The sequence below is a fragment of the Camelus ferus genome, chromosome 12 (genome assembly GCF_009834535.1).
Source record: "Camelus ferus isolate YT-003-E chromosome 12, BCGSAC_Cfer_1.0, whole genome shotgun sequence".
In the NCBI taxonomy this organism is placed as follows: Eukaryota; Metazoa; Chordata; class Mammalia; order Artiodactyla; family Camelidae; genus Camelus; species Camelus ferus.
The window spans coordinates 16,698,632-16,725,316 of record NC_045707.1 but is presented as its reverse complement, the minus strand read 5'-3'; the positions used below and the strand labels follow the sequence as shown (position 1 = coordinate 16,725,316).

The 26,685-nt window shown below is 41.2% G+C and overlaps 1 protein-coding gene across 6 annotated transcripts in view; it reads right to left on the bottom strand.

The window, feature by feature from the left end:
• The window catches only part of SCN8A (sodium voltage-gated channel alpha subunit 8), a 166,771-nt gene that overhangs the window by 66,107 nt on the left and 73,979 nt on the right, over window positions 1-26,685 (bottom strand). For 3 of the 6 annotated variants that reach the window (XM_032492861.1, XM_014565796.2, XM_032492863.1), the window contains 9 exons: window positions 26,089-26,207; window positions 24,046-24,135; window positions 23,269-23,397; window positions 21,346-21,437; window positions 14,161-14,382; window positions 12,703-12,766; window positions 10,740-10,881; window positions 9,017-9,223; window positions 7,872-8,165 (listed from right to left, as the gene is read on the bottom strand). In XM_032492861.1, coding sequence (XP_032348752.1) covers window positions 7,872-8,165; window positions 9,017-9,223; window positions 10,740-10,881; window positions 12,703-12,766; window positions 14,161-14,382; window positions 21,346-21,437; window positions 23,269-23,397; window positions 24,046-24,135; window positions 26,089-26,207 — 1,359 coding nt within the window. Of the gene's footprint in view, window positions 1-7,871; window positions 8,166-9,016; window positions 9,224-10,739; window positions 10,882-12,702; window positions 12,767-14,160; window positions 14,383-21,345; window positions 21,438-21,594; window positions 21,687-23,268; window positions 23,398-24,045; window positions 24,136-26,088; window positions 26,208-26,685 lie in introns of those variants that run through there. The other 3 variants (XM_032492862.1, XM_032492864.1, XM_032492865.1) reach the window with 2 other exon arrangements.

Below are 26,685 nucleotides of genomic sequence, written 5' to 3'. Positions count from 1 at the left end.
GATTCCAGAATGTTCCCCGGGTCTCATTTATGAGTGGATGGTGTCACTGTGTATTAAAAGGGCACACAGGGCCAGCTCTTACACTTCCTTCTCGATGTTGTTGGACTGGTAAAGGGATCAGGGCCTCCTCCAGCTTCCTGCCTGCTATTCCTCTCCTTACACATATGTTTGGGTGCCCTCACTGATTCATTTCCCTGAACCAGTTCTCAAAGTGTGATTCACAGATCAAGGCTAGTATATGATCTGCTACTGGTTTGCAATGAGATAGTAAAAAAATAGAAGCATTTAGAAATTTTAATAGCATTTAGACAATATCCAAGAATGATAATTTTTCAAGAAATTTATTGTAATTATACTTTACAAGAGTATCGTTCATGAAGAATTGGGAAAAACAGAATCTGGTCCTTCACTAGAGAGACTGAGAAGCACTTCTCTAAACAAAGTGGCTGGCCAGAAGATTGGTAAGTGTCTCAGAATGTACCTATGATTTTGTTTTCATCAGGTGTGGTAAGGTGACAGACACAGAGCCAAGTGCCTTTGAAAGAAGAGTTTATTACTTATAGTGCCACAGCGTGCTACACAGGGCCTCATGGGGCAGTACTGGAGTCAGCCAGGAGGCAGAAGGAGCGAAGGGAAAAGCACGGCCCAGGGCCTTTACTGTGGTTTCCTCAGGAAGCAATGGGCGAGGCAGAGTAGGCAGATTGGAACAAGTGTAGAACTGGACAGTCTGAATAATTTCAGACAGGCTCTGGGCTATCAGATCAGTCCTGTAAGTCCTGGCCCTGGAGTGATTTAGGGCATGAGAAATACTGCCTTGGTGTGTGAGTCAGATAGAGGGAGGCTGGCGATAAGGGTCCTAGACTGGTTGATCTGCACATGAAAGGCATACTTCCTAGCAAGTTGTTGGCTATCTCTAGGAACTGGCGCTCGGAGGGGCAGTCTCTCGCCAGTCAGCAAAGCTCCTTACATGTCAAAGCATCATAAAATACTGGAAAATAAAAAAATTGCCTCGCTCCTCACAGCAAGCTCCCCTGGGCCGAATCTGTGATTTTCATTAGGCCAGTGCTGGGTGCTGACACTACCTGATACATTAAGCCTTCACATGAGGAAAGAGGTTTGACTCTTATTTGCAAATGATCATTAAATACCTATTGCGTGCTAAGTGATACGGATACAGTGGTGAACAAGACATGCAACATAGTCCCTGCCCTCTAGAAACCTGTAGCCTAGTAGGAAATACTGTATACTATATGAGATCTAACATACCTGACTATTCTTAACTGACAGGAAAGTGATAAGGAAGATAATGACCAATTCAGTGACCCACGAACACTTGGGAAATCAGGATCCTGAGACAATACATACTAAAAGGAAACAGTTTATCTATTATTCTGTAATTCTTCGACCCATTCTTGGCAAAAAGATCTGACGGCAATGAATGTGGAAGGGGGAATGATGACTTGCCCCATTTCTCCTTGTACCCAGTAGCTAATCCTGACTGAGCCAATTCTTCAAGGAGATACATCCTGGAGGCGGCCACCCCAGGCCCTCCTCAATCTCAATTTTCCTGGATTGGAGGGTTTCAGTGATGACTTAGGACCCATGGCTCTATTAACTCCTGGGATCCAGACCAGTTCATGAGATGGGTCTTGTTTTCAAAATCTTTCCAGTCAACAAACCAGAAGCTTCTGGTCCTTTTCAGATAGTCAAATCACAGCTAACTAAAAATACTACCTGAGGTCTAGGTGTTTACTTGGGAGAATAGCTCTGGGGTGTTCTCGATTTGAAGGAGTGGCCCTCACGTTACACGGAAAAATTAACTGGGAATTTCAGGGCATTCACGTCAGCTATGTATTGGGATAAGGCTTAAGAATGACTGGGATGTTTAGAATGTAATAAATTGACTATTTAAATGTTCTGTTTCCATGTCATGTTTCACTTTTTCTTCACTTTACTTTTTCTTTCCAACACAGCAATGGTTCTTAAAATGTGGTCTGGGAACTCCTGGGGCCCTTTCGACCCTTTTGTGGAGAGGGGGGATATCACAAGATTAAAACTATTTCATAATAATACTAAGATGATATCTGCCTTCATCACTCTCATTTTTTTTTTTAATGGAGGTACTGGGGATTGAACCCAGGACCTCATGAATGCTAAACAAGCACTCTACCACTGAGCTATACCCTCCCTACTTCATTCTCATTTTCTTACAGTTATATAGTCAACTCTGTGAGCCTGACAGTTTCACAGTATTTAAAAACTTTTTTGATGCGATTGATAGTGATAATGTATGTGATTTTTAAATACTGTGTGTTAGTACTTGGAAGATCTATAAAACTCAGTGACCCAGTATTTCCCAAATGATCAATGCAGGATGCTACAAATCATGTATGAGTTCAAGATCTACGGTGCAAAATACAACAAAGGATTTTAATGTAACAGAGTACCAAGTTACTGATACACTTTTAGATTACAGGATGCAACAAATCATTTAAAAATCTACCACTATCCAGTTTTGGAATAGCATAAAAGAAGGATATTTATAATGATCTGAAAAAGGCTATTTAAATATTCCTCCCTTTTCCAACTATATCTGTATGAAACTAGACTTTCTTTAAATAATTCAACCAAAAAATACTGCAACAGACTAAATGTAGGTATGATAGCTCAGCTATCTCCTATTAGACCACAGATTACAGAGATTTGCAATAATGTAAACAGTACCACTTTCTCCACTAAATTTTTTTTCGATTCGGAAAACAGTTAATTTTTATAAAAATATGTATGATTTATATATGTATATGTTAAACATATAATGAGTTTTTCATTATTTTTAAATAAATCAGTTAACAAATATTTTTAAATTAATTATAATTTCTAATACAATCAATTAAAAGCACATTTTAAAAAAGTTCTTTGGGGGTCCTCGATGATTTTTAAAGATTATAAAGGGGTCCTAACACCAAAAAGTTTGAGAACTGTTACAACCGATTAATTAAAATACTTTGCAAAAATGGATTCAATCTAACATTTATAAACTCACCTAAATCCTAAAAACACAGTAGTAATTTTAGAGAGAAGTGGGCAGGAGCTAGGTTGGGCAGCCATCTCAAGAGGATCCCAGCAGATCTGCGGTACAGGGAACGGACATACACTTGAACTGTGTGGTGGGAAAACTGAAGCCACATCCACTGTTAAGCCGTGTAACAGATGACCGTGTACGCGTGGAGATGAGTGGGGAGGGCATGGCTCTAGACTGCAGTACAAGGTTTGCAGGCAGAAGGACCTGATTCAAATCTCGACTCCAACACCTACTAGCTGTATAACCTTAGATAAATTAGTCAATCTCTCTAGGCCTCAGTTTCCTCAACTATTCTTCCAGAAAAAATTAGAGAAACTGCAGGAGAGTCCTAGGACAAAGAATATGACTACAGCGTGGGGCTTCTAAGCAAGTCTTGGCAGTCAGCCATGGCCTCTAGGAATCCACAGGTTTTTTCAGATGGGGAAATTAGAGGAAGTGAACATTTTCATGCAAAGGAGGACATCTCAAAAGACTAGCTTTATTTTTTGAACTAGGGAGCAATCAGAGTAACTCTGCGCTGAAGCCTACAGATTAATCAGAGACCACTGAACACCAAGGTGTTAACGGCACTAACGGATGCATTAACTAGCTCAGCCATGGCTCTCAACACGGGGGTTCGATTACAACAAAGCTGCAATCACACTTTTCCCCAAAAGAGGCTGAACTAGGAGAAAGATGAGCTGAAGGTGAGACAAAGATGCTTCCAGGCCATAAAGAACTCCCAGTAGGGGTTAAATCAGATTTATAAAAGTCCTCCATTCATTTTCCCAACAAATATCCGAATGTGCGTAGAAGCAGGCCTGGACTTTAGGACTTTATCTAAGAAAGGAGAGGATATGAACATTATTAAACATAAAATCACATAGAGAAAAAAGCAACACATAATGGGAGGGCATGGCTCAGTGGTAGAGCATGTGCTTAGCACGCATGAGGTCCTGGGTTCAATCCCCAGCACCTCCATTAAAAAAAAAAAAAGGCAAAACATAAAGAGGTATGTATAAAACATAATGGAAAGATGAAATGATAATCTCCAATTGGGTGCAGGATGGGGGAGGGAGAGGGAAGGTTTCTTGAGAGAAGGATGTGAAGAATAAGCATAATGTGGATATTCAGAGATGGGAAGAAACAGGTCATCATAGAGAAGCTGTTTCTGGAGCAAAACAGAGGGTCTAAAACAAACATCATAATGAGAAGCATCTCGTAGCTCATTCTGGTGTGAGTACAGGGTGCCTGATGGGGCACAGTGACCGTGACTGGAGACTGACAAGGTAGGCTGTGTCCGGGAAAGGGCCAGTGCTATGAATTCCGTGCTGAAGGGTTGGGACTTCACTAGCAAACAGGGAATTCTCTAGGGCAATTCCCTCTCCCGTTCTTCTTAATAACTATTCTAAACTGTCAATAGTTTCTTAAATCTCCCAATTCAACCTCTTGTTCTCTTCGATGAGATTTTTAATTTCCTATGTTATTGAAAACGAGAAGCTGTCAGGTGTCATCTTCCTCAACTTCCTACTCCCCACTACAAACTTACCCACACACACCTGACCCCACTGCTCTCATGTTTTGGGGGACAAGGTGCCCGTTTTCTGTTAGAGACTACATCTATTTTCACATCTCCCAAGACTGTGCTCTATTTTCTTTTCTATTCTACTCCATTTTCCACTTCCATCTCCCCCTCAAGAGACTATAAAAATGCTTGTTTTCACCCATATTCTTTAAAGAAGTTTGAATGAGAAGTCTCCACTTCCCACTCAATACGGCATCCATCCTTGCCCTGAGCTAAAATGTGTCTTTAACGCTGTCAGTGACTTCTGCTGCCAAATCCAATGGACATTTCCAATTCTGATCTCATGAAGTGTCTCTGTTAAGTTTCAACCCGTTGATCACTCCCCTACTTTCTCCAACCTTTGTGTTCTCCAGGCCTGGCTGAACACCCACTTCTCTGAGCACCTCTAATGACCGTTCACTTGTTTTTCTTCATGAGCTCCGTCTCCAATGCCCATCAGTGGTCATGTGGCATCGCTGGCCCACTGTTCTGTCACCTGACGGGGTCTCTGAGTCATCTCATCATGTCTCATGGTTTCAATCACTGCCTCTCAGCTCAGGACCTCTTCCCTGGGCTATCATTTGATTATTTTTGTGTCTAAAAGACCTCTCTGCTTGGTTTTCCAACAAACCAAACTTGGGATGTCCAAACTGGAACATACTTTTCTTCTAAACCTGGAATGTCCTTTCTTCCATCTTACTGCTCCCTCACCAAAATATACATGTACTACCTAATTCCTGTTTATCTTTTATTTACCTTCCCCAGAAAATCTTTGTTGAACCTCCAGGTTGGGATAGATCTGTGCCCTCCAAAACACCCCAGCATATCTCAATGATGGAATAATACCATTAATGCTATTACACAAATAATTTTTTTTTAATGTATCTGGCTGCCCCATTACACTGTAGGCTCCCTAGGGCAGGGGCAGTGTTCTAACCACCTTTCAATCTCTAGAACCTAGCACAAGCCTTGACACGTGGTGGGCATTCCACAAACACCTGTGATGAATGATGAGAGATGTGTTTTAGGAAGTGATCTGCAGACAAAATATAAAACATTAAGGAGAAAGAGAAAGACGAGAGAGAGTGAAACTGCACTGGAACTTCAGTAGAACAAAATAATACAAAAGTCTGAACTAAAACAGGATTAACAGGAATAGAAAGAAGGGATTTTGCTGTGATAAAATGAACTGGACTAGCAAAAGATTGAACTAGGCAAGAAGAAGCACAATGAAACATCTCTGGGAAACAAGAAGAGACACTGCCATAACTGGTAACTATAATCTATTCTATGCTTTACAAATCTTCTTTAAATGGCCTAAAAATTGGATTTTGGTAATATTTTTTGAAATCCAAAAATATCTCTTATGTGATGAAATTTATAGTAAAACAATGATCAGTTAAGTATCCATAAGTCCTCTCCCCTCTCTTTCTCTTAGTTTCCCCACTTAAAAAAGCTGGGTATCAAAATGGATCAAAGACTTAAACATAAGACAAGATACAATAAACTTCCTAGAAGAAAATATAGGCAAAATATTATCTGACATACATCTCAAAAATGCTCTTCTAGGGCAGTCTACCCAAGCAATAGAAATAAAAGCAAGAATAAACAAATGGGACATAATTAAACTTACAAGCTTCTGCATAGCAAAGGAAACCATAAGTAAAACAAAACGACAACCTACGGAATGGGAGAACATTTTTGCAAACAAAACCGACAAAGGCTTGATCTCCAGATATATATATATATAGCTCACACGACTTAATAAGAAAAAAAAAAAAACCCAATCCAAAAATGGGCAGAAGACCAAAACAAGCAATTCTCCAAGGAAGAAATACAAATGATTAATAGACACATGAAAAATGCTCAATATCACTAATCGTCAGAGAAATGCAAATCAAAACTACGATGAGGTATCACCTCACACCAGTCAGAATGGCCATCATTCAAAAGTCCACAAATGACAAATGCTGGAGAGGCTGTGGAGAAAAGGGAATTCTTCTACACTGCTGGTGGGAATGCAGTCTGGTGCAGCCACTGTGGAAAACAGTATGGAGATTCCTCAAAAGACTAGGAATAGACTTACCATATGACCTAGGAATTCTGCTCCTGGGCATATATCCAGAAGGAACCCTACTTCAAAATGACACCTGCACCCCAATGTTCATAGCAGCACTATTTACAATAGCCAAGACATGGAAACAGCCTAAATGTCCATCAACAGATGACTGGATAAAGAAGATGTGGTATATTTATACAATGGAATATTATTCAGCCATAAAAACTGACAACATAATGCCATTTGCAGCAACATGGATGTTCCTGGAAAATGTCATTCTAAGTGAAGTAAGCCAGAAGGAGAAAGAAAAATATCATATGAGATCGCTCATATGCAGAATCTAAAAACAAACAAACAAACAAACAAAAACCAAAAAACATAAATACAAAACAGAAACAGACTCATAGACATAGAATACAAACTTGTGGTTGTCATGGGGATGGGGGGATTTCAAAATGTAGAACAGATATACAAGATTGTACTGTGCAGCGCAGGGAAATATATACAGGATCTTGTGGTGGCTCACAGTGAAAGAGAATGTGACAATGAATGTGTATGTATGTTCACATATAACTGAAAAATTGTGCTCTACACTAGAATTTGACACAACATTGTAAAATTACTATAACTCAATAAAAAAAAGTTAAAAAAAAAAAAAGCTGGGTAAAACTGGAGGCTTTTAATCTAGCATAGGCTAATTTATCAGCATGACAGTATATATCCAGAATAATTAATTACTGTAACTTGCCACCCTCAAATAAGGTGACCTAAAGAGTTTCATGACTTTTCTTTCAATCTACAATTACATGCAACTCTTAAACAGAGGTATTTGATCTCAATTCTGAAGTTCAGATGCTAAGAGGAGAAAATTTCTTCCTGCTGTTTTAGAACATAAGGCTTGCTCATGTGACACAGACTTTTCTGTTGAAGTTAAATCTGCCAAAGCTGACCATGCCATCCTAGGGCCAGCTTTAGAGCAGAGAAGGGAGGGCAGGATTAGAGCACAGACAGTCCTAAAACGCTGGTAACACTTTCTCCCAGAGGAAAACAATGTGGAGCATAGAAAGGTGAACTTGAGGATGCAGGGCTGGGTCTGGAAAATGTAAAACCAAAGGGGAATAAGAAAATCAAGTGAGGTTAGGAAAAGCAGAATTTCTTAGGCTTACATGACCTGGCACAGAGCCTACCTGGTTCATGATGGAAAATTTCCTCCCAATTCTGTTGTCTGGCAGCCTGAAGGCCTTCCTCCTCATACCATCTTCTGACTCTGACTTAAATACCTTCTCAGGATCCCCTTTCTCCTCTCCTTCAGAGAGTTCCTTTTGCTTCCTCTTCTTTCTCCTGTTACGTCTCTCTTTGGCACTCTTGGAACTGAGTTTAGACATTTCAGATGAGCTCCGGGGAGAGCCTGCCCCTTCTTCACCTTCCTCCTCTATGGCATCCTCTGAGACAGTTCCTGCTGAAGTGGCCATCGCCGCCGCCTGGGAAAGGGGCCACAGCAACAGACCAGATCAGAAGCAGTTAACTGGAGCCACCCCAAGCCAAGCAAACAGTGCAGATCACTTCAGCTCCCACAGGCGGGGAAAGGAGGGAAAAAAGGGAGAAAGAAAAGCAGCCCGTCAGAGGGGACTGTGGCCAGGGCCTGGCCACCTGCATTTTCTAGTTGAATCTGTATTGTGGCTCACAGCCTGTGTAATCAGTCAGAGAACTGTGTGGGGAGAACTTCAGGATTTATTCTCTCGAGTATCTCAGACAAGAACTTGGTTGCCTTCTCAGTACCAAACAATCCTTTCTGGGCAACCCTGAAAATCAATGCTAAAAAAATATACTATACATTGTGGGCCCAACAATGTAAAAATACATGTATATTTGGATAAGGATTAAAAAGTAAAGTGTTAGGGTGGTAGGATCACAAGTTTGTTTTTTTTAATTTTTACTTTAATATTTTACCTGTATCTTCTTTTCGATACTTGTCATGACCACAGAGTACCTCTGAAGGAGATCCTAATATTTTCCTCAACAAAAAGGCTATGCTTACAGGAAGTATTACTTAAATTGCCCTGGCCACATTTTTTCCTCCCCAGCCATCACTGCAGTTGGACAGTGAACAGGTGAGAAATTCAACAAAAGATCATATTAACAAACAATTTGGCCATCAAGACAAATGGAATAATTGGACGGACCCTCTGCAGTAGTTACTTGGGTTACTTTAATCAGATCAATGCCTTCTATTTGACAGTGTGCCTAAACAGATCAATTAGAGTGGCAATCAGATGGGCCTCAGTCACGGTGATCTGGCAGGACGGACTGTTGCAAAGAACGAATCACCAACCTGTGCCTCTTCCTGCTGCTTCTTCAGTTGCTCCAACATCGCTTTGAATTCAGCCTCTTTCTGCTCTGCCTCCTCCAGTGTTGCCTGATTCTGCTCTTCATAAGCCATGGCCACCACAGCCAAGATCAAGTTCACCAGATAGAAGGAACCCACAAAGATGACCAAGACGAAGAAGATCATGTACGTTTTCCCAGCTGCTCGTAAGGTCTGTGAAGACAAAGACCACTTTCTGAGTCGCTTGCATCAAATGACCCAGGCTGCAAACACGTTCCTCTGTGGGGCCACTGCTGCACTTTGAACAGGACAGTCCTTCTTCACACTGCAGAACACTTAGCATCCCCAGGGGCCTCCCCTTACCCTCAACTCGCAGTAAATGTCAGTAGTATCCCCATTTATTGTGACAAAGAAGTCCTCTTCTGTGTCCATATACTCCTAATATATCCTAATATATATACATATTCCTTTCCTAGAAAAATGCTTAATTTTTTTTTAAAGGAAAAACTGCTCTGGGCTAAGAATTACATTTGACTTTGTCAGTTGGTTCTAAAACAAGTATGAAGAAATGAATACAAGACCTCAGCTCATTTATCTACTGGTCCTCAAAGAACATTAACAGACAAATTCCATCGCTGGGATCAGGTCCAACTCACAGAAAGTCCCTGTCTGGAGTGACATCCTTCCTTGTCCTTTTGCAGTAGGATGAGTTTTTAAAGAGGGATATGACATAAAGGATAGTGGGGGGAAAGGAAAAGGAAGGAGGATTCCTTTCACTTGCAACAAGCAGAGAGACATCAAAGGACAATGGGGTTTTAGGTTATGTACATGCAACCCACTATTACTTACTTTTCATCTTTATTCTTTTCAACCACAAATATTTCATGAGAAAGATCTGAACCTGAGGATACACTAGGCTCTACAACAGAAAGGAAGAATTCTAGGAGATATGGATAAGAAGCTTCCTTTAAAGAGTTTCCTTCATGCCTGAGGTGGACATGTTTCTCATTCTCAGAATAACTGGCATTATCAAAGCTGGGGTCAAATGGAAAACAACGGATTATCAGAGAATTTCTAGGCTGGAAGACCCTCAGCAATCACCTAGACTAACTTTTCCATCGCAACCAGCAAGGTTAAATGACTTGCCCAGAGTCACCAAAGTAGCCCAACAGAATGGTACTAACCTTATTATTTATTTATTTATTTATTTATTTATTTATTTATTTATTTATTTTAAAAATCTGTCACAACCTGCTTGAACAAATCCCAATGTGTTACAAATCTCAAAATGTTGGCGTATTTAGGCTCCAGGATCCTTGTGGATAAAAATCTCATCTTTATCATGTCTGGCAGAGTGCCTTGCACAATATGTTTAATTAACATTTCTTAAAAAGATGACCTAAGCCCAAAAAGCCAAAAAGAGAAATACTGCAGATGGTCCGGTGAAATGACAGGAAGTAGGTAGAGACAGCAGATTCCCAGGCCAGGCGAGAGGCTCTCGGGCTGTGAGCCCTACAGCTACACATGATGAGCGTTAAAGAAACTGGGCAAGAGGTGGGAGAATTCACTTCATTTTGTAAACCAGCTGACTCTGAGAAATCCCATCCTAGGATTCTGTATAATGTCCTCACTAAAGGTCTCTTATACAGAATGTCCCCAACCCTATGTCTCATGTAAATTCTGTCACCAAAGAAAAAGAGGCAGCACTTGAAGAAGAGGTGTTACTTACTAATTGATACAAGTTTTCCCAGTAGTCCTGGGTCATAAGGCGAAACAATGCCAAGAAGGCCCAGCTGAAAGTGTCAAAGCTTGTGTAACCATAGTTGGGGTTCCTTCCCGCTTTCATACACTGGTATCCCTCTGGGCATTGCCTGAGGAAAGAAAGGGAAGTTCAGGGCTTTTCAATGCAATTCTATCCAGTCATTAGTTGTAAGTCATCTCTATGACCTTGGAGACAATAAATAACCATCTACAGAAGCATGCCAACAAATACGAATTAAAATAAAAAAGAAGAGGAGAAAAGAAGCAAAGTAGCTGGGTCAATTTTTCAAAAAAATGATGCCCTAGGGACAGCCTAGGATCAGAAGCACCTTAAAAATGTTGAGTCCTATGTCCTACCCAAGTCCTAGGAATAAAAGCTCTGGATATGAGATCCATGAATCTGCATTTTTAGAGGGAATGTCAGATGATTCTTACGTGTGCCAAAACTTGAGAATCACTGTCCTAGATTCATATCAATGTGCAATTCAACCAAATTTAACTTAGCTACTATCTTAAATGACAAATGGCTAGAAGTTCCTCTTAATTGTCTCTGTTCTCTTAACACTCACTGTGACAGCCTGTGTCATACTGGGGATTTCAGTGACCTTGGTTATTACAGTTCTTCTGCTGTAAGACTCACCTGATATTTACTGCAAGGTAATTTCTAGTATCTACTTCAATACATAATTAAATGGACTTCTAGTTGTCATGTCATCTTAAAACGCCAATTCTTAGAGGACAAGTATGCTCTAAATAATGACACTACAACCTGCATTGATACAGTCTTCTGTTTATAAAGCACGTTCATGTATGTTGTCCAACTGGATCCTTACATAACCCTTTCAGAAAGTGAGAACATGATTAAATTCATTTTCAGATGAAGAAATTGAGGCTCATAGCCTTGAGAACCTCTTGCCTAGCCTAGGATGCCAAATGGCTTGCCAAAAGTCTTAGAGCTAGAGGTGGGGGAATCAAGACTCAAATTATGTTGCTGTACACTCATGTTCATAGCAGCATTGTCTGCAACAGCTAAAATGTGGAAACAACCAGGTGTCCATCAACAGATGAATGGATAAACAAAATGTGGTATATACATACAATGGAATATTACTCAGCCTTAAAAAGGAAGGAAATTCTGACACATGCTATAGCATAGATGAACCTTGAGGACATTCTGCTAAGTGAAGTAAACCAGTCACAAAACGACAATTACTGTATGATTCCACTTATATTACGTACTTAGAGTGGTCAATACCATAGAAACAGAAAGTAAAATGATGGCTGTCAGGAGCTGGGGGGAGAGGAGAATGAGGAGTTATTGTTTAATGGGGACAGAGTTTCAGTGCCCATTAGGAAGAATTCTGCAGATGGATGGTGACCATGGCTGTACAACAATGTGAATGTACTTAACTCCACTGAACAGTACATTTAAAAATGGTCAAACTGTACACATAAAAATGGTTAAGAGAGTGAATTTTATGTTATGTGTATTTTGCCACAATAAAAAAAAATGGGAAAAGACATTATGCTGCAACTCTTTTCCCTTCCCCATGCGGCGAGGCCTAGTCCATCTTGGGTCAACCTTGGGTGCTAAGCTATCGTGAAGGCAGTCCTTACTCTCTATTTTATTAATTGTGTTATGATAGAATGAGGGGAGTCTACAAGAGACAGGCAAGGCAGCTGGTGTTATAGATTCTAATTTTAGCCTTTTACATCTTTGATTTGACTTGAGACTATAGGCACCTTCGGCTACTAGTGAAATGTCAACTTTGGATGGACAAACAGAAAAATAGAAAGAAACTCTGAGTCAACCAATATGTCAGACCCACTTGGGGTTTACTACAGGAGCACAAAGAAAAGTGAAACTCTTGCCTACTTTTGTCTGACACATTATTTTAAGACAGGAGAATAAAATTAGGTGAGCTACTTACCCAGCATCGGAACTGTTCCCACAGAGTAAAGGTTCCAGCATGCCAGGAACTATGTAAAAATTTGCTAGAAAAGTTTGAAGAGGCAGGAAATGAATAAGGTAGATTTAAGTGAATGAGAGAATAAGGTTATACTGTTCCTAACTAACCCAGCAGAAACAGTTATTGATTTTAGCTCATATAAATCTTTTCTGACAGCAGTGAAATCTGGTCAGGATTCTTCCCCATTAATTATTTTCCCATATATATTTAAAAATGAAAAGTGCTACATACAGACTTCAATGCAATGTTCTTTTCACCTGAGTCCCACTCGCACTGCAGATCTGTATGTCATGTTCTGGTACTCAAATCAAAGGGCTCTAAAAGGGAGTTTTCTGAGATCTTCACTCTTTTGTACGACTTTATCCTTTTATCTTTACAACTTCTCTTTACCAAAGATAAATTGAAGATCTTCACTGAGCACTGGTTATCATGTCCTGTTTTAAATCAGAGGGCATGTTCCCCTTTCCCGTATGTGTCCCTGAAATCCTCTTTGCAACATTTGTTAAGGCTACTTAACTGCTTTCATTTCCTCAAGAGGGTCATTACACATTTGTCAAAACCCATAGAACGTATGACACAAAAAGTGAACCCTATGTAACTATGAGCTTTAGTTAAAAATAATTTATCAATATTGACACATCAACTGTAGCAAATGTACCATACTATGTTGGAAGTTAATAGGGGAAATTGTGTATGAGGGTGGGGCAGGAGAGGGGATGTACATGAGAACTCTGTACTTTCTGCTCAACTTTTCAGTAAGCCTAACACTGCTCTAAAAATGAAGTCTATTAACTAAAAACAAATAAACATTGTATAATAGCAGAAAAAAGAAAAAAAAGAGTGACTAACAGGGATACTGCTAACTTCCCCCCATTGTTTTATAGAAGTACCACTACAGCAGATGTTCCTAAGAGTAAGACCCAGGTGCTCTGGTTCCTGAAGTGAAATTGCAAAAACTCCTTAACTGAACAGGATCAAACAGTGACTTAGAGATGACCTGACTCCCTGGCCCACACTGATGACCAAGGCCTTAGTGGTATCAAGAAGGCTCATTATGTATATTCTGAACTAAATGCTTACACATTTCAGGTCACCTAGCCGGGGGAAAAAAAGGATTTCTATCAAGTTTCTAAGCCGGATTTTCAAAGCAAAACTTGAGGGATACATGTGAAAAAGATATAAAGTTTCATTTTTGCTTTTAAAGGGAGGGAAAAGAGGGAGAGGGAGAGAGGGCCGACGCCTGAGAGCTTCTGAACACAATCCACCTCGAGGAAAGGGAGTAAGTTCACAAGGCTACCCCCAGCCGTCCTGGCCTTCCTTCCCAGCCCCAACCACTCTTTAAAGCCCAGCAGCGGCTTCTGGCCATGCGAACAGGAGACGGACCTTTCTTCCTGCTCCTGCAGAGAAGGGGCCACCTACTTTTATTGTTGATGTACTCTTCCCAGTCAAAGCCTTTGGTGCCGTTCTCAAGATAGCTCTCGTTGAAGTTTATGGGCCACACCACACACTTGTTTCGCAGGTTTCCCATGAAAAGCTGCAGTCCGATCAAGGCAAAAACACTCAAGCAGAACACTGTCAGGATCATCACATCTGACAGCTTCTTCACGGACTGAATTAGGGCACCCACAATGGTCTTCAGGCCTGAGGGGAGAGAACCCCCAGAATCAGAGTCACCCCACAGCCTTCCCCGCCTCCCCCAGCCTTTCTCTCAGCCACGGCTCCTGCTCCTCCCCACAGTGCCACCCTTGAAACATGGCCATGTCCTCTTTGACACCATTACAGTAACAGTGGCTCAGCAATGTTAGCAAGTTTCCCAGAAGCATCTATATTTAAGTCAATACTTTTTAAAAAGAAAAAGCAAGTTCCTTCTCCAACATGTGGCTCTTTCCTCCCTGGAAGTACTTTCCTGTCTCTGCTTCTCAGCTCCTCAGATGAGCCAGGCTCTTCCTTGCCTTAGTGTGTCCACACATGCTGTCCCCTCTGCCTGGAAGGCTTCCTTCCATTCCCGCATCCTTCCTGACTAATTCCTACTCATCAGCTGGTCTTGGCTTCAATATCAATTCCCCCAGAAAACCTTCCCTGACTTTACAACTGTTCTCCATCCCATGCTATGACCATTCTAATAGCGCCTTGTACTTTCCTCTGTAGCACTTATCACAGTTATAATTAACTGTTTATGTCTGTCTCGTTCACTGCTGTATCTACATGGCTCAGCCCGCTGAAGGTACTTGGTAAATTTCAGCTGAATAAACAGTATCAGGAACTGAGGAGGCTTCCAGGTTGGAAAGAGAAGTGTTGGGAAGCTAAAAAGCCAAAAATAAGTGAGACAGTACAAGAATATTTTCCCAAGAGCTTTGGAAATGCCCATGTACTGAAATAGTTAATTATCAATCCAGTATTTATGGTTTGTCTTTCCATTGAAATGTACCTTCTCTGTATCACATATATGCCCCGTTCTCTACAACTGACCTTTTTTTCTGTCCTAGATGAAAAACAAAATTAAAAAAAAAGTATAACCCACTTGAATTTGGGGTATAAATGCAAGCCTCTGGTTCAAATTGAAATCTGCAGGCTGATTCCTTAAGCGTACAGGGAGAGATCAGTGATGGGAGACAAAGAAAAATATGGTTATGGGTTTGTGATGTTTGGATCAAAACTGAGTCCACATGTGGTTCTCCTGGGCACACCCAGACATCAGCTACCCCTAAGACATGGCTGAGAAAGCCCTGTGCACTCCTGGGGTGCCAGAGCCTCAGGACGTGTGGAGGCAGACACAGAGTCTTGACACACAGGCCTCAGGAGGGATCTTATCTCTAATCTACTTCTGAAGGCAAGGATATCGGACTGAAATTCCACATAAGCGTGAGCCTGGGTAGATAATCACTAATCTTAATCAAGTTACACCACTTACGTGTGTGATCTGAGAGATATACCTAACCTCTCGGAATCTCAGTTCCTTCATCTGTAAAATGGGGGTAATTACAGTTGAATATCATAGGGCTGCTGTGAGGATTAAGCATGATTCATATAAACATCTAACACTACACCTAGTACACAGTAAATGACTCAGATATTAACCACTCTTGCCTGAACCTTATCTAGGAAAAGGTATTTAGGATACCAATCTCATTTGGGTTGTTGTGAGGTTTAAATGAGATGTATCTTTTCACTTACAACCAGATGTGTTCAACTAATACACCAATCATACATGGAGCTCCTCACCTTTCTGGGGATGGATCTGAACACTCACAACCAGCTGGTTTAACATCTCTTCTCCAGAAAACAGATGTCACTGCTAAAGAAATCTGTAAACATGAGCCCAGAAAGCTTAAAAAAAAAATTGAAGTGTTTTGCTTTGAAGTCTGAGGCTTAGATCAACTCCTTGGTGGAGTTCTTTCAGCTTTCAAGAAGTTTAAAGTAGAAACTCAAGGTGGAAATGGTATAAGTTGCTTATACTTCACAAGAGGCTCAAAGAAACAAATCTTAAGCAAGAATGATCACTAAGTAACACTAACTTTGGCCATCTAAAAATTTACCCTCTAAGAGTCTCATCCAGATGGTTAGGAGAAAATTAGAGGAAGGCACAGGAAGAAGAAAGGTGATTTAATTTAATGTCTGTAAGTGAAGGGAAGCTCACAGTTACCCAGTAATATTAAATGTAATTGGGCACCGGATTGTACACAGGCCTCAGCCAAGACTCTGCCTCCTTCTGTTAGGGTTGATAATTGCGAATAACCGTACTGGCAGACATCAATGCCAATTTATGGAGATGACGCCATCGACGGTTTTCTTAAGCTCAAGCTCCACAGTCTTGCCAGGAGTGGCTGCCACGTACTAGTAAACGCAGCCAAGCAAAAGTGCTCCCCCTGCTACCAGCAACGCAGGTCAAAAAAAGTAAGATGCACGCAAGAATGGAGAACACCACTGTCCTGGCCGTGCAGATACGCTGTCTCGCTCACTCTGCGGGTTCATAGCACGACATACCAGAACAGGCATGAAAACTGACTATCCAAAACAGAGCAGAATGCTCCTTCATATGACTCCTACACAACAGAGTGGGCGACAGAAGCCACGTGGGGGCAAATTGGACAGCGAGAACTAGTGGAAAAGGCTGACATTAACTAGCATTGGGATGAGTCTGAGCAGAAGCAGTTAATACATTTACTACAGAACAAGAAAAGACAGCTGGACCCAGTATACAGAAAGGTCAGCTAGCTACCAGAGAAGAAGCTGGACACTTAAGGAATTTTGAGAAGCAGGTGTAGCCGCTGCCATGGAATTTTACTCCATTCTATTGTCCCAAGGCATCGCTGAACTTCCTGTCACCTTTCCTGATGCCCGGCTATCCCCTGAACAAATGAACAAAGGCTGCTTATGTGCTAAGTCCAAAGAAATCAGCCATGCCTACTGGGATCAAGAGCTTCCCATGCTGATGCCATGTTATAAGCAAAGTAAATCTATATTTCCTAGTTCATGGCTCAGGTTGAGAAATTATCACTGGTTTGAAGCAGCATGAGCTAATTCTCCTGCAAAATTAATATCAGCACAGGCCTCAATAGCAGTTAACAAGCAGTTCTCACAACAGGGGAAGGAACAGCCCCAGCCCCACACTCTGGCTTCGTCCACACAAGTCCTGGGGTAAAGCTGCACCAGGTCAACTTTCCTACTGCAGATTCAGTCCTCATAGTGATGGTGCTTGGAGGTTCTTCAGATCAACAGTAATCTGAGAGAGATCTGGGGGCCACAGATTTATTTACTCAGAACCAGATTCATATCACAAAGTCTGACCAAAACCAAACTAGCTATCTGAGGTGGGCCTGTGAGTCCCCAGAGCTGTCCCACTTGGGACCACTGTGGTCAACTTCAGCTGTCCTGTCTGAGAAGCAATGTGGAAAAAGGAGAAATACAAAAGCAACTGGACTGATAACTAGAGTATTTTAAAAGAAACAATGAGCCTGAATATTTAGTCCTAAAACACTTCCTATCCCCCTTTACTCTGCAGCAGAAATCACCACATTCATAAGGAGCACATTTAGAGAAAATGCTTTCTTTGTGAATACTGGGGTGGGAAGGAGCAGAGCTTCTAATTTCCCTGCTTCTTCTCTGATACCACAGGTAAAGAGAGAGATGACGGTAACAGAAATGAAAGCAGAGAAGTAAAAAAATCCAAGAGAAAATTAATCAAGAAATGACAGCTCTTAAGAGGGTAAAATGCCAAACAGAAGAGAAGTAGTGCTTTGGGAGCCGTTTAAATGATGATGGAAACAAAAAGGGATGGGCAGTGAGGTTTCACTTACACCGCTAAGCACTACTTTACGAAAACCCTGAGACATCTGCTTCCTGATGGCCACCCTATCCCTGGGGCATGTTGATCCTGTGGCACATGGTCAAAGCACGCAGAAGACGAAACTTCAGACAAAGTCACTTAAAAGTTCATTTTTGTGCCCAGATAAACACAAAGTGAAAACAGTGTTAAGACATATGACTTTCTACACAGAATATTTCAATGTCAAGTTCAATCTGGCAAGTTCCAGATCAAAGAACACTTTAAAAGGGTCTTTTCCTACAACTGACCCTTTAGCACAGTTTGCGTGAACTGTTCTTCGAGTCGAGTCCTCTGAAGCAAAAGGGAAACCATGAATGACAGGCATCCAGGTCTTGAGTTAGCAAATAAAAAGGGTCAGAATGTGGGTTTGGTCGTTCCTAAGCCACAAGAAGGCTCTAAGTCAAAGCATCTCTTATGCAAAAGGCTAGAGCTAACAGATGCACTGTACTCTCCAATCTTCAGGGAGTCCTGGCTGCCCTGACACATTCAGAGCATCTACCAAAGATGCTAAGAGGGAGGACAGTGTCGGCCCAGCCGAGCTGGGTGGGTGCTTGAGGGAAGGGACAACTCTTATAAAGGGAGTTGAGAGCTTTGTGCAATCTTACAGGTCCCACGTGAGTTCCGTGGTTGCTCGCACTCCTGTTTTTGGCAGCTTTGGCAAAAGCCTATAATCAAACTGGGAGAGGGAAGAGGAGAAGACAAAGAGAGCAGCAAATCCACTGAAGTGGCCCATAAAAAAACTTGGTCTGCAAAGCAGCGGTTTTTATGAAGAGGGAATCATGGCCCAGCTCTACAACAGTCAGGTCAAAATGACTTAGATTTTCAATCAAGAGATGGCCCAGGTCTACTGACTCACACACTGGTGTTTCCACCCTGGAAGGAGACCTGGGTAACAGGCAGGTGGGAACAGGACAATAGTCCTGTACAAGTAGAATGGGGAGCCTTGGGATTAAAAGTCACACTTTAATTCAAGTACCAATTATACCGTTCACTGATAATGATCTATCATTGGCTTTATTACCCCTTAAAGTTGTTTTCCAAAGCCTTCCAAAGTCAGCTCAGCTGAGGGTTGTTTCTCGAAATAGGAATCCAAGAATCTATTTCAGACTGAATCTGATGTTCAAATCACCCCACAAACCCTTTGTGTGGGTTTAGGTTTCTCCTTTATCATAATAACTGCTGCTGCTGCTAAGACGATTTATGGAGGACTACTATGGGCCAGGCACTGTGTTCATACATGTATATTTATAATCTATAACATAAAACTAGATATTACTATGTATCTATAAAACTAGATTATTAAGGATAAATAACATGACATCAGTCAAGAGTCATCCTGTAGAGATGCTGTGGTCAGAAGTGATCGTCAAGCAGAGACAGAGACAGGAACTGAGAGCCAGACTAGAGACAGCATCTGCTGCCCCAGTTAGTGAGCAGAGCGCAGCTTTCCAAGTTAATTCTGGAAGAGAAGCTCTGAGATCACAAGAACATAAAGAGACAGATGCCTTGCGGAGTACGCTGGGGGGAGCGAGCAGAAAACATGAGGCTGTATTTAAAAGAGGCCAGAGGAGGAGAGACCAAAGGAAAATGAAAGTGAAGATCTGGTGCTCCAGATGTCTTAAAACAATAAGACAAGGCCTGCCTAAGGGTTAGGCCACCATCAGCGGGCTTCATGAGGCTGCCTGGAGGAAGGGCTGGGTTTTCTGTCAAAAGGATTTAAAACAGCTAGGAACTAAACCTTGATAAGTCACGGTTATAGATTTTTTTTTTTTTTTTTGCCAAGAAGAGTATACTCCAACTGACACCCAGCCTCTGGTTGATAAGTTGTAAGCTACCACTGCTAAAAATAAAGGAATTCATTTTTAATAGGGCTGTAATTTACTGGCCCACTTCATGGCCTAAATTTATAAATGGAGAAATTGAGGTGTACCTTCCTTGGGGTTCTCAGCAAGCCACATTCTAAGTCTGCCCTCTTTGGGAGTCCACTTCTGTGCTTCCCTCTCTCTGTATCTGCTATGTAGATAGTGTGGAAAGAGGAATCCTTCCGGTTCAGCCACACGGGGAAGAGCCCCGTGATGCCAGGGACACGAGGCCTCTGCTCTTCCTGCCCCTGTTTCTGCAGAACTGCAGTGGGAAGCCTGGTCTCTTGGGGATCTTCCCTGAAAACTCCTGAACGCAACCAAAGTCCAATCAGCAACAAAACCGTCCTGACTTCTGCTAAGACCACTAACTAAAATATCTTTCCTCCCAGATTTTAAGACTGGGCTTTAGAAAAATAGTTAAGTATTACCTGGAAGTAAGGATTTAAATTAAATTAATGGATCTTATCCTGAGGGCCACAGATGGGCTTGGGGAGGGCGGGTGCTTTGTGAACTTTCATCTGATTCTCAGAAGGATCCAAAACTTTCAAGAGGTTAAGAATCACTAGGCTAGCTCTACAAGAATTAAAAAGAAAAAGGCAAAAATTTTATTTTAAAGAGATTGTCAATTAACTACTTCTCAATCACCCACCGATTCCCTTTTTTTTTCTCCTAAAGTTTCTGTCCTTTTTGTGTGCCCGTGCGTTTCGAAGAATCTTACCTTACCTTTGATTTTTTTTAACAGCACCTGTATAAGCTCTCACTGGGACTTATGTTTGAGAATGGTCTCTGAATGTATGTGTAGTAGATGTCTACTGGTTCTTATTCTAGTGAAACAGGCAGCAACAGAATGTGATAGACAGTGATTATTAAAGTTCAGTTCACTACCTCCATGGCTCATACATTTGTCTGGAACACAAGACTGGTTAACTGGGTAAGGTCTCTTGTGCAATTAAATAATTCCACTAACACAGTAACAATAAAAGTACAATTTTTTGAATAACAAACATCCCATCAGCAAACCATGCGATAGGAAGCCTAGAAACCACAAGCAATGGGATGAGGGCGGATGTTAGAGTTACTGTAATTCCATGAGGCCAGAAAGCAAATGATTTATATTCAAAGAGACAGCTAGCTCCGTGACAATTTTTTTCAGACATTGTGAGATCCAAGTGATTCTTATTAAACACGTGCTTTTTCAAAGCATGGATGGAATGGGGGCTGCATGCCTAGCAAGCACTGTCAGAGGAACTGCCAATGGACCAAAGAGCCGTTCCAGGGAACGTCTCTCAGGAAGAACATGCAGAGTGCAAGGCCATGTCAGCTGTGCTGATGCCAGTTCAAAACGTGGTGGATAAAACGAATGGAGGGGAAAGAGGAGATGAGAATAAAGTCAGTCTTGTGTTTAAAATTTCTCACCTGGAATTACAGAGATAGTTTTCAAAGCTCGGAGAACCCTGAATGTTCTCAGCGCTGAGACATTGCCCAGGTCCACAAACTCTGTCACATATCTGTAGTAAGGGAGGCCACGCACAGACACAAATGACAAACACAGACACAAACACGAACACCAAAGGAAAAACACAAAAACCACAACAAAACAAAAAGTACAGTACGTCACGTCAGGGCCCTAACCCCACACCTAACACCAACCCCGGGCCATCTTACCTGGGATTACCGAAATAGTTTTCAAAGCCCTCAGTACCCTGAAAGTGCGTAGAGCTGAAACATTGCCTAGGTTTACAAACTCTGTTATATACCTGCAGAATCAAACCAAAGGTAACTTGTAATGGGACCACTGGGCGAGGGTTTGAGGATGGGGGTAAGAAAGGGTCTTATATACAAGCTATGATTTCACTTTTTTCCTTGAAAAAGAAAGTCGCAAAATATAAACACTTAAGGAACACATTTCTTTTTTCAGTGGGGCAAGGAGAATTCAAAAGTGTATTTGAAAGAAGTGATACCACCAGAAGCTGCCTGGGGCTTACTCTCTTACTCAGCATCGTGATGTGCAGATCCCAATCAGAATGACAGCTCTCAGTCAATTCACTTTTTTTTTTTTTTAGTATAAAGGAAGGCTAGGAGGTATCAAAGGCTTATGTCTCCAAGTTTTGTGAACAATTTCTTAGGAAAAGGAGACAAATTTCTGTACCAGGAGCCCCATAAAACCAAATCTACATTAAAATAACTCCCTAGTTGACAATGGCAAAAATGCCTAAGTGTCTCCATGTATGACTTTTCCAAGAGCTGTATGCGTATCTTTGCAGTCACGCCTACAGATGAAGCTTTAGCCCACGACATACAAAAGCAGGGCTTAGGAAAAATCCAGATCATGAGATCAGAGTGAGTATCGTGTTACGTGCTCATTTAATCACCAGCTCTGTGCCTAGCAAGGACACTTGAATTTTAAATGAACACCAATGTGTATTCATGATGCCGGTAAGCTAGAAATTGCCTTAACATAACAGAAAGTCAAAGTTCCAGTTTCAAATATTCAATGCATATCATTCATTCACATTTTACAGTTGAAATACATCTTTCTATCTGATGCTCAGACCCATACATGTACAAATGCACTCAATCTCTGACACATCGTGCACACACACACACACACACACAATCTATACCCCCTACCAAATCACAAAGCACTTCCCCAACCTGAAAATAAAAATAAAGTCTGCTATAACTCTTCTACTACCAGCTAAGCTTCCCAAAGACATATATGTTCATTGTTACAGCAACACAAATTATGGAGAGCAGCTAGCATACCAACGCGGAGTTACACTGCTCCCTAGTAACTAACCGTAGTTTGAAGTTCTGGTCAGTAACTCTTTAGGAAGTGACCAGATTGGATACTAGGTTCATGTTTTGACTCTAAAATGTGCTCTGAAGCCTTCAACATCTGGATAGCCTCCTGAAATTACATATGGTTTAACATACCCAGGAAACTGATTTCCAGCCTAAGGTTCACACCTCAATAATCTGAAGACTTCACCGAGGCCCCTCTAGTGGCAAGTGTGCAAACCTTGGTCAGTGTTGTAAGGGAGAATAAAATACGATGGCGTGCCGATGGGAAATCACTTCCTACCTTCTCTCCTGTTTATAAAGCCTCTGTCCACTTTTCCCCACATATACATGTTGTCACTGCCTGAGCCACAAGAGGCCCTCATGGGCAAGAATCACAGGCATAAGCCCATACCACCTCACACGGTTATCCGTTAATTCTTCATACTGTGTCCACAAACTGCCACTTACAAACACTGTCATGCAAACACTCCCGGGAGTATAACCACACACACACAATGACACTCAGAACACCAATAAAGTAAGCAGAGAACTTACGCCATCATGATGACACTGAAATCTAACCAGTTCCATGGATCCCGTAAAAAGGTAAAGCCATCTATGCAGAAACCTCTTGCAATGATTTTCACTAGTGATTCGAATGTATAAATCCCTGTGAACGTGTACCTGTCAAAGAAATGGATATCTTGAGGTAATTTCTGAACAGACAGAAATTTAAATGAATCTTTTAAGATAACACTTGCCAACATGTGGCTTCAACTAATAGAGACAAAACAGGAGAGGCACAGCCAACGCAGCAGAAAGGAAGAGAGGAAGAGAAAGGGATGCTTCAAATGAAACGTACTGAAATGCACAAACCAGGAACTTTGTAATGTACTGGTCCCAGGAGTACTGCAGAGGAACAGCTCTGTACTGCCATCTAGTACGTGCTCATTCTGAAGCAGGCAAGGAGGCCCCAGAGCTATTTTTAAATTGAGACAAGTCAAAAAGAAAGGGAAAGCTAATGTTGGAGAAGAAGGCAGTATCACGGGCAACTGAGGGTACAAGATGGTGCTGGGGCAGCCGGTCAAAGGCACTGGCTAACACAGGAAAGGGCAGAGGGAGGGGAGTAGCTCCCAGAGCATACTTTCTCTTTCCAGGGTTGGCGTCTAAGGGTATTTCTTAAATTCCACATGTAGCCTCACCCATCTCTGTGACTTAAAAAGTGGGCAATAATTTTTTTTTTCCTTGATGGATCAATTGTGCAATGCAAGATTCAGTGACTAAAGACCTTTAAAACAAGCTAGCAGACAAATAAATAAATGAGTTACTTACTCCACATTCTTCGACCAGTCAGGAGGGTTACTAAAAGTCATGAATACACAGTTGGTCAAAATAGTGCACATAATGATCATGCTAAATACTGTAGAAAAGAGTCAAGGGAGAATACACAAAACCTGGCCGTTTCTTATCCTCAGGAAGCAAACACATTTCACATTGGTATCACAAGAGTTAAATCAGTAACCTGAAAGGAGACAAAGCACAGAGTGGAGGAAAAAGGGAGGTGATAATGAAAACTGTGGTCACCACCAGGAACCCAGAATGCCACCACAGGTATCCATACCCAGTCAGCGAGTGCGAGTGGACACAGCAGGACAGCCACTTTCTTCCCACCGGGTTGTCACCGTTCTCCTCCTTTTGGAGAAAACATTTCTCCCTCTTCACCACATATGCCTCTAAACACCTCTTTGCCCAGGAATCGGAAATCTATCAGTCTACCAGATGCCAAAGTCATCAGGTGACAAAACAAATTAAATCTAATCTATAATATTCAGTAGTCACTTATGGTTAAACTAATTATCTTGCACAACCAGCTATTTGGAAATGTGCGTGTAGTTAATGATTTCCTTTCTTCCTTAGTCCTCCAAAGGGCTGACTGTCCTTGTGCGGCAAGGCAACAGTCAATGCGTGTTGCATTTGTCCAATCTGGGAAACCAGCTGTGGTACACTGAGTAAGGATTTCAAAGACATCTGCACCGCCATGCTCCTAAGAACCAGGTAAATGAGGCAAATTCATCTGCTCATTCCTGGAAATGTTCACAGGTAGTGGATCATTTTGTTGCCATTTCAATTCTATCTCTTATCTTTCTCAGCCCTTTTTGTTCTTGTCTACTGAGAAAAATTAAACTCCTTTAGGTCAGCATGAGTTATTCCAACTCAAACTGTCACTTTACAAGCACAGAGGCCATATCTCATTTGTTGCTAATTCACTCTCTCTTGCGAACAGCATTCACCATCTTCATCCTACTAGTGGAGTTCTAAAAAGAAAAAATACTTCTTACAGCTGGATGTTTTTTTCTTCACAACAGCTGGATTTTTTTTCTTCACAACAGCTGGATTTTTCTTCAGGGACTAATCACATGTTCGGGTTATAAGAGAAAAAACACCATCTTCTGATCCAACAGAAAGGGAAGAAGTCCACTGTGAATTATTTATTTCCTTGTAAACCTTTAGATTTCAGAACTATGTTGCTTGTAAACCACAGATTCCAGACCCGGTTGCTAAATTCTTAGTGTTAATAAAATGTGCAAAAGCTTAGCAAAATGATTTACGAAGCAGCAACTGCTGGTTTCCTCATCCTGCTTGGAGGGTACAAAACTCTTTGGAGCATGGGACTAAGTACTGTCAAATTAAATACCAACCATGAACGTTTAAAGTCACCATGCAAGGTTGTTAAACCCATCACATAATTTTTCATCTGTCATATGCTCTCCTGTGGTAATAAGATATAAAAGTCAAGCCACACGAATAAATTGGCATTTTCTGTTTAAGGGGAGCAAAAATACTAGAAGAGATTCACATCAATCCAGCAACCTAGATCTAAACCTCTGTACCAAGGAGGCTACTTAATCTGAGAAATTATTTTAGATACTGGTCTCACTGTTTAAGAAATCAAAAGCATTTAAGGCAGAACTCTAAAATATTCATTCGATTGTTTGTAACTCAAGTAGCTTTTCAAAACTTCTAATATGGACTTTAATACATTACAAAACTGAATAATCTAACTCAGTATGAAATTTCTGAAGTCTGAGTGCTTTAAAATGTAAGACTTCAGTAAAAGGTTACCATCTTAATTCGTCCCTCTTAATGATACCTGCAAAATTCCAGACTCCCATGATATCATCCTAAGAAAAAAGAATCTGCTGAAACTTAGCTCAGGATTCAGCAGAAGTGCGCTCTTAAAGCTTCTGATGGATGGGACAGTCAATTACACTATTGATAAAATACTTAATATACAATTAAGTTGTCAACACTCAGAAACATGCGCCAGTGACCATGCAGCCGCTGCACCCACTCCACATTTGCAGAAAAGGATATGAATGTATCAAAATTTTAATAGCTATTCTTCTTATCAGGTTAAAAGGACTTAAAATGTACAAGGCAGGCGTGGCACTAAATCTGAAGAGAGTTTTCCCTCTGTTTAATACTACAAAGGTCTGTGGAGAAAGAAAAAGAGAAATTATTAAAGCATGGGAATTAATCACCACATGAGACAACATTTTTCTAGGCAAGAAATAAATAAACTCAAATGTACTCATAAGTTTTACTTCCCAATTTGGTATGTAAGGCAAGAACCCTTAAGGCAATATATCTCTCCTTCCCTCACCCCTCTCCTCCTCTCTGCCCTAGATTATATTACATATAGGTGACATTATCTTAGCAGTTTTACAGAATAAGCTTTTCTGTCAGAAACAAGCCATCTGAATTATACCTATTTCTGCCAGCTCTGGACAAGATACTAAAGTTTATTAATTTAGGATTTATTCACTCAACAAATCAACAAATGTTTACTGAGTGCCTACTGTGTGCCAGGCAACGTTCCAGATTCTGGGGAAATACTAGTGCACAAGGCTAACCAAGTGTGAGGAGTATGTATTCTAAGTGGGGAGACAGACAATAAGTAAAAAAACATCA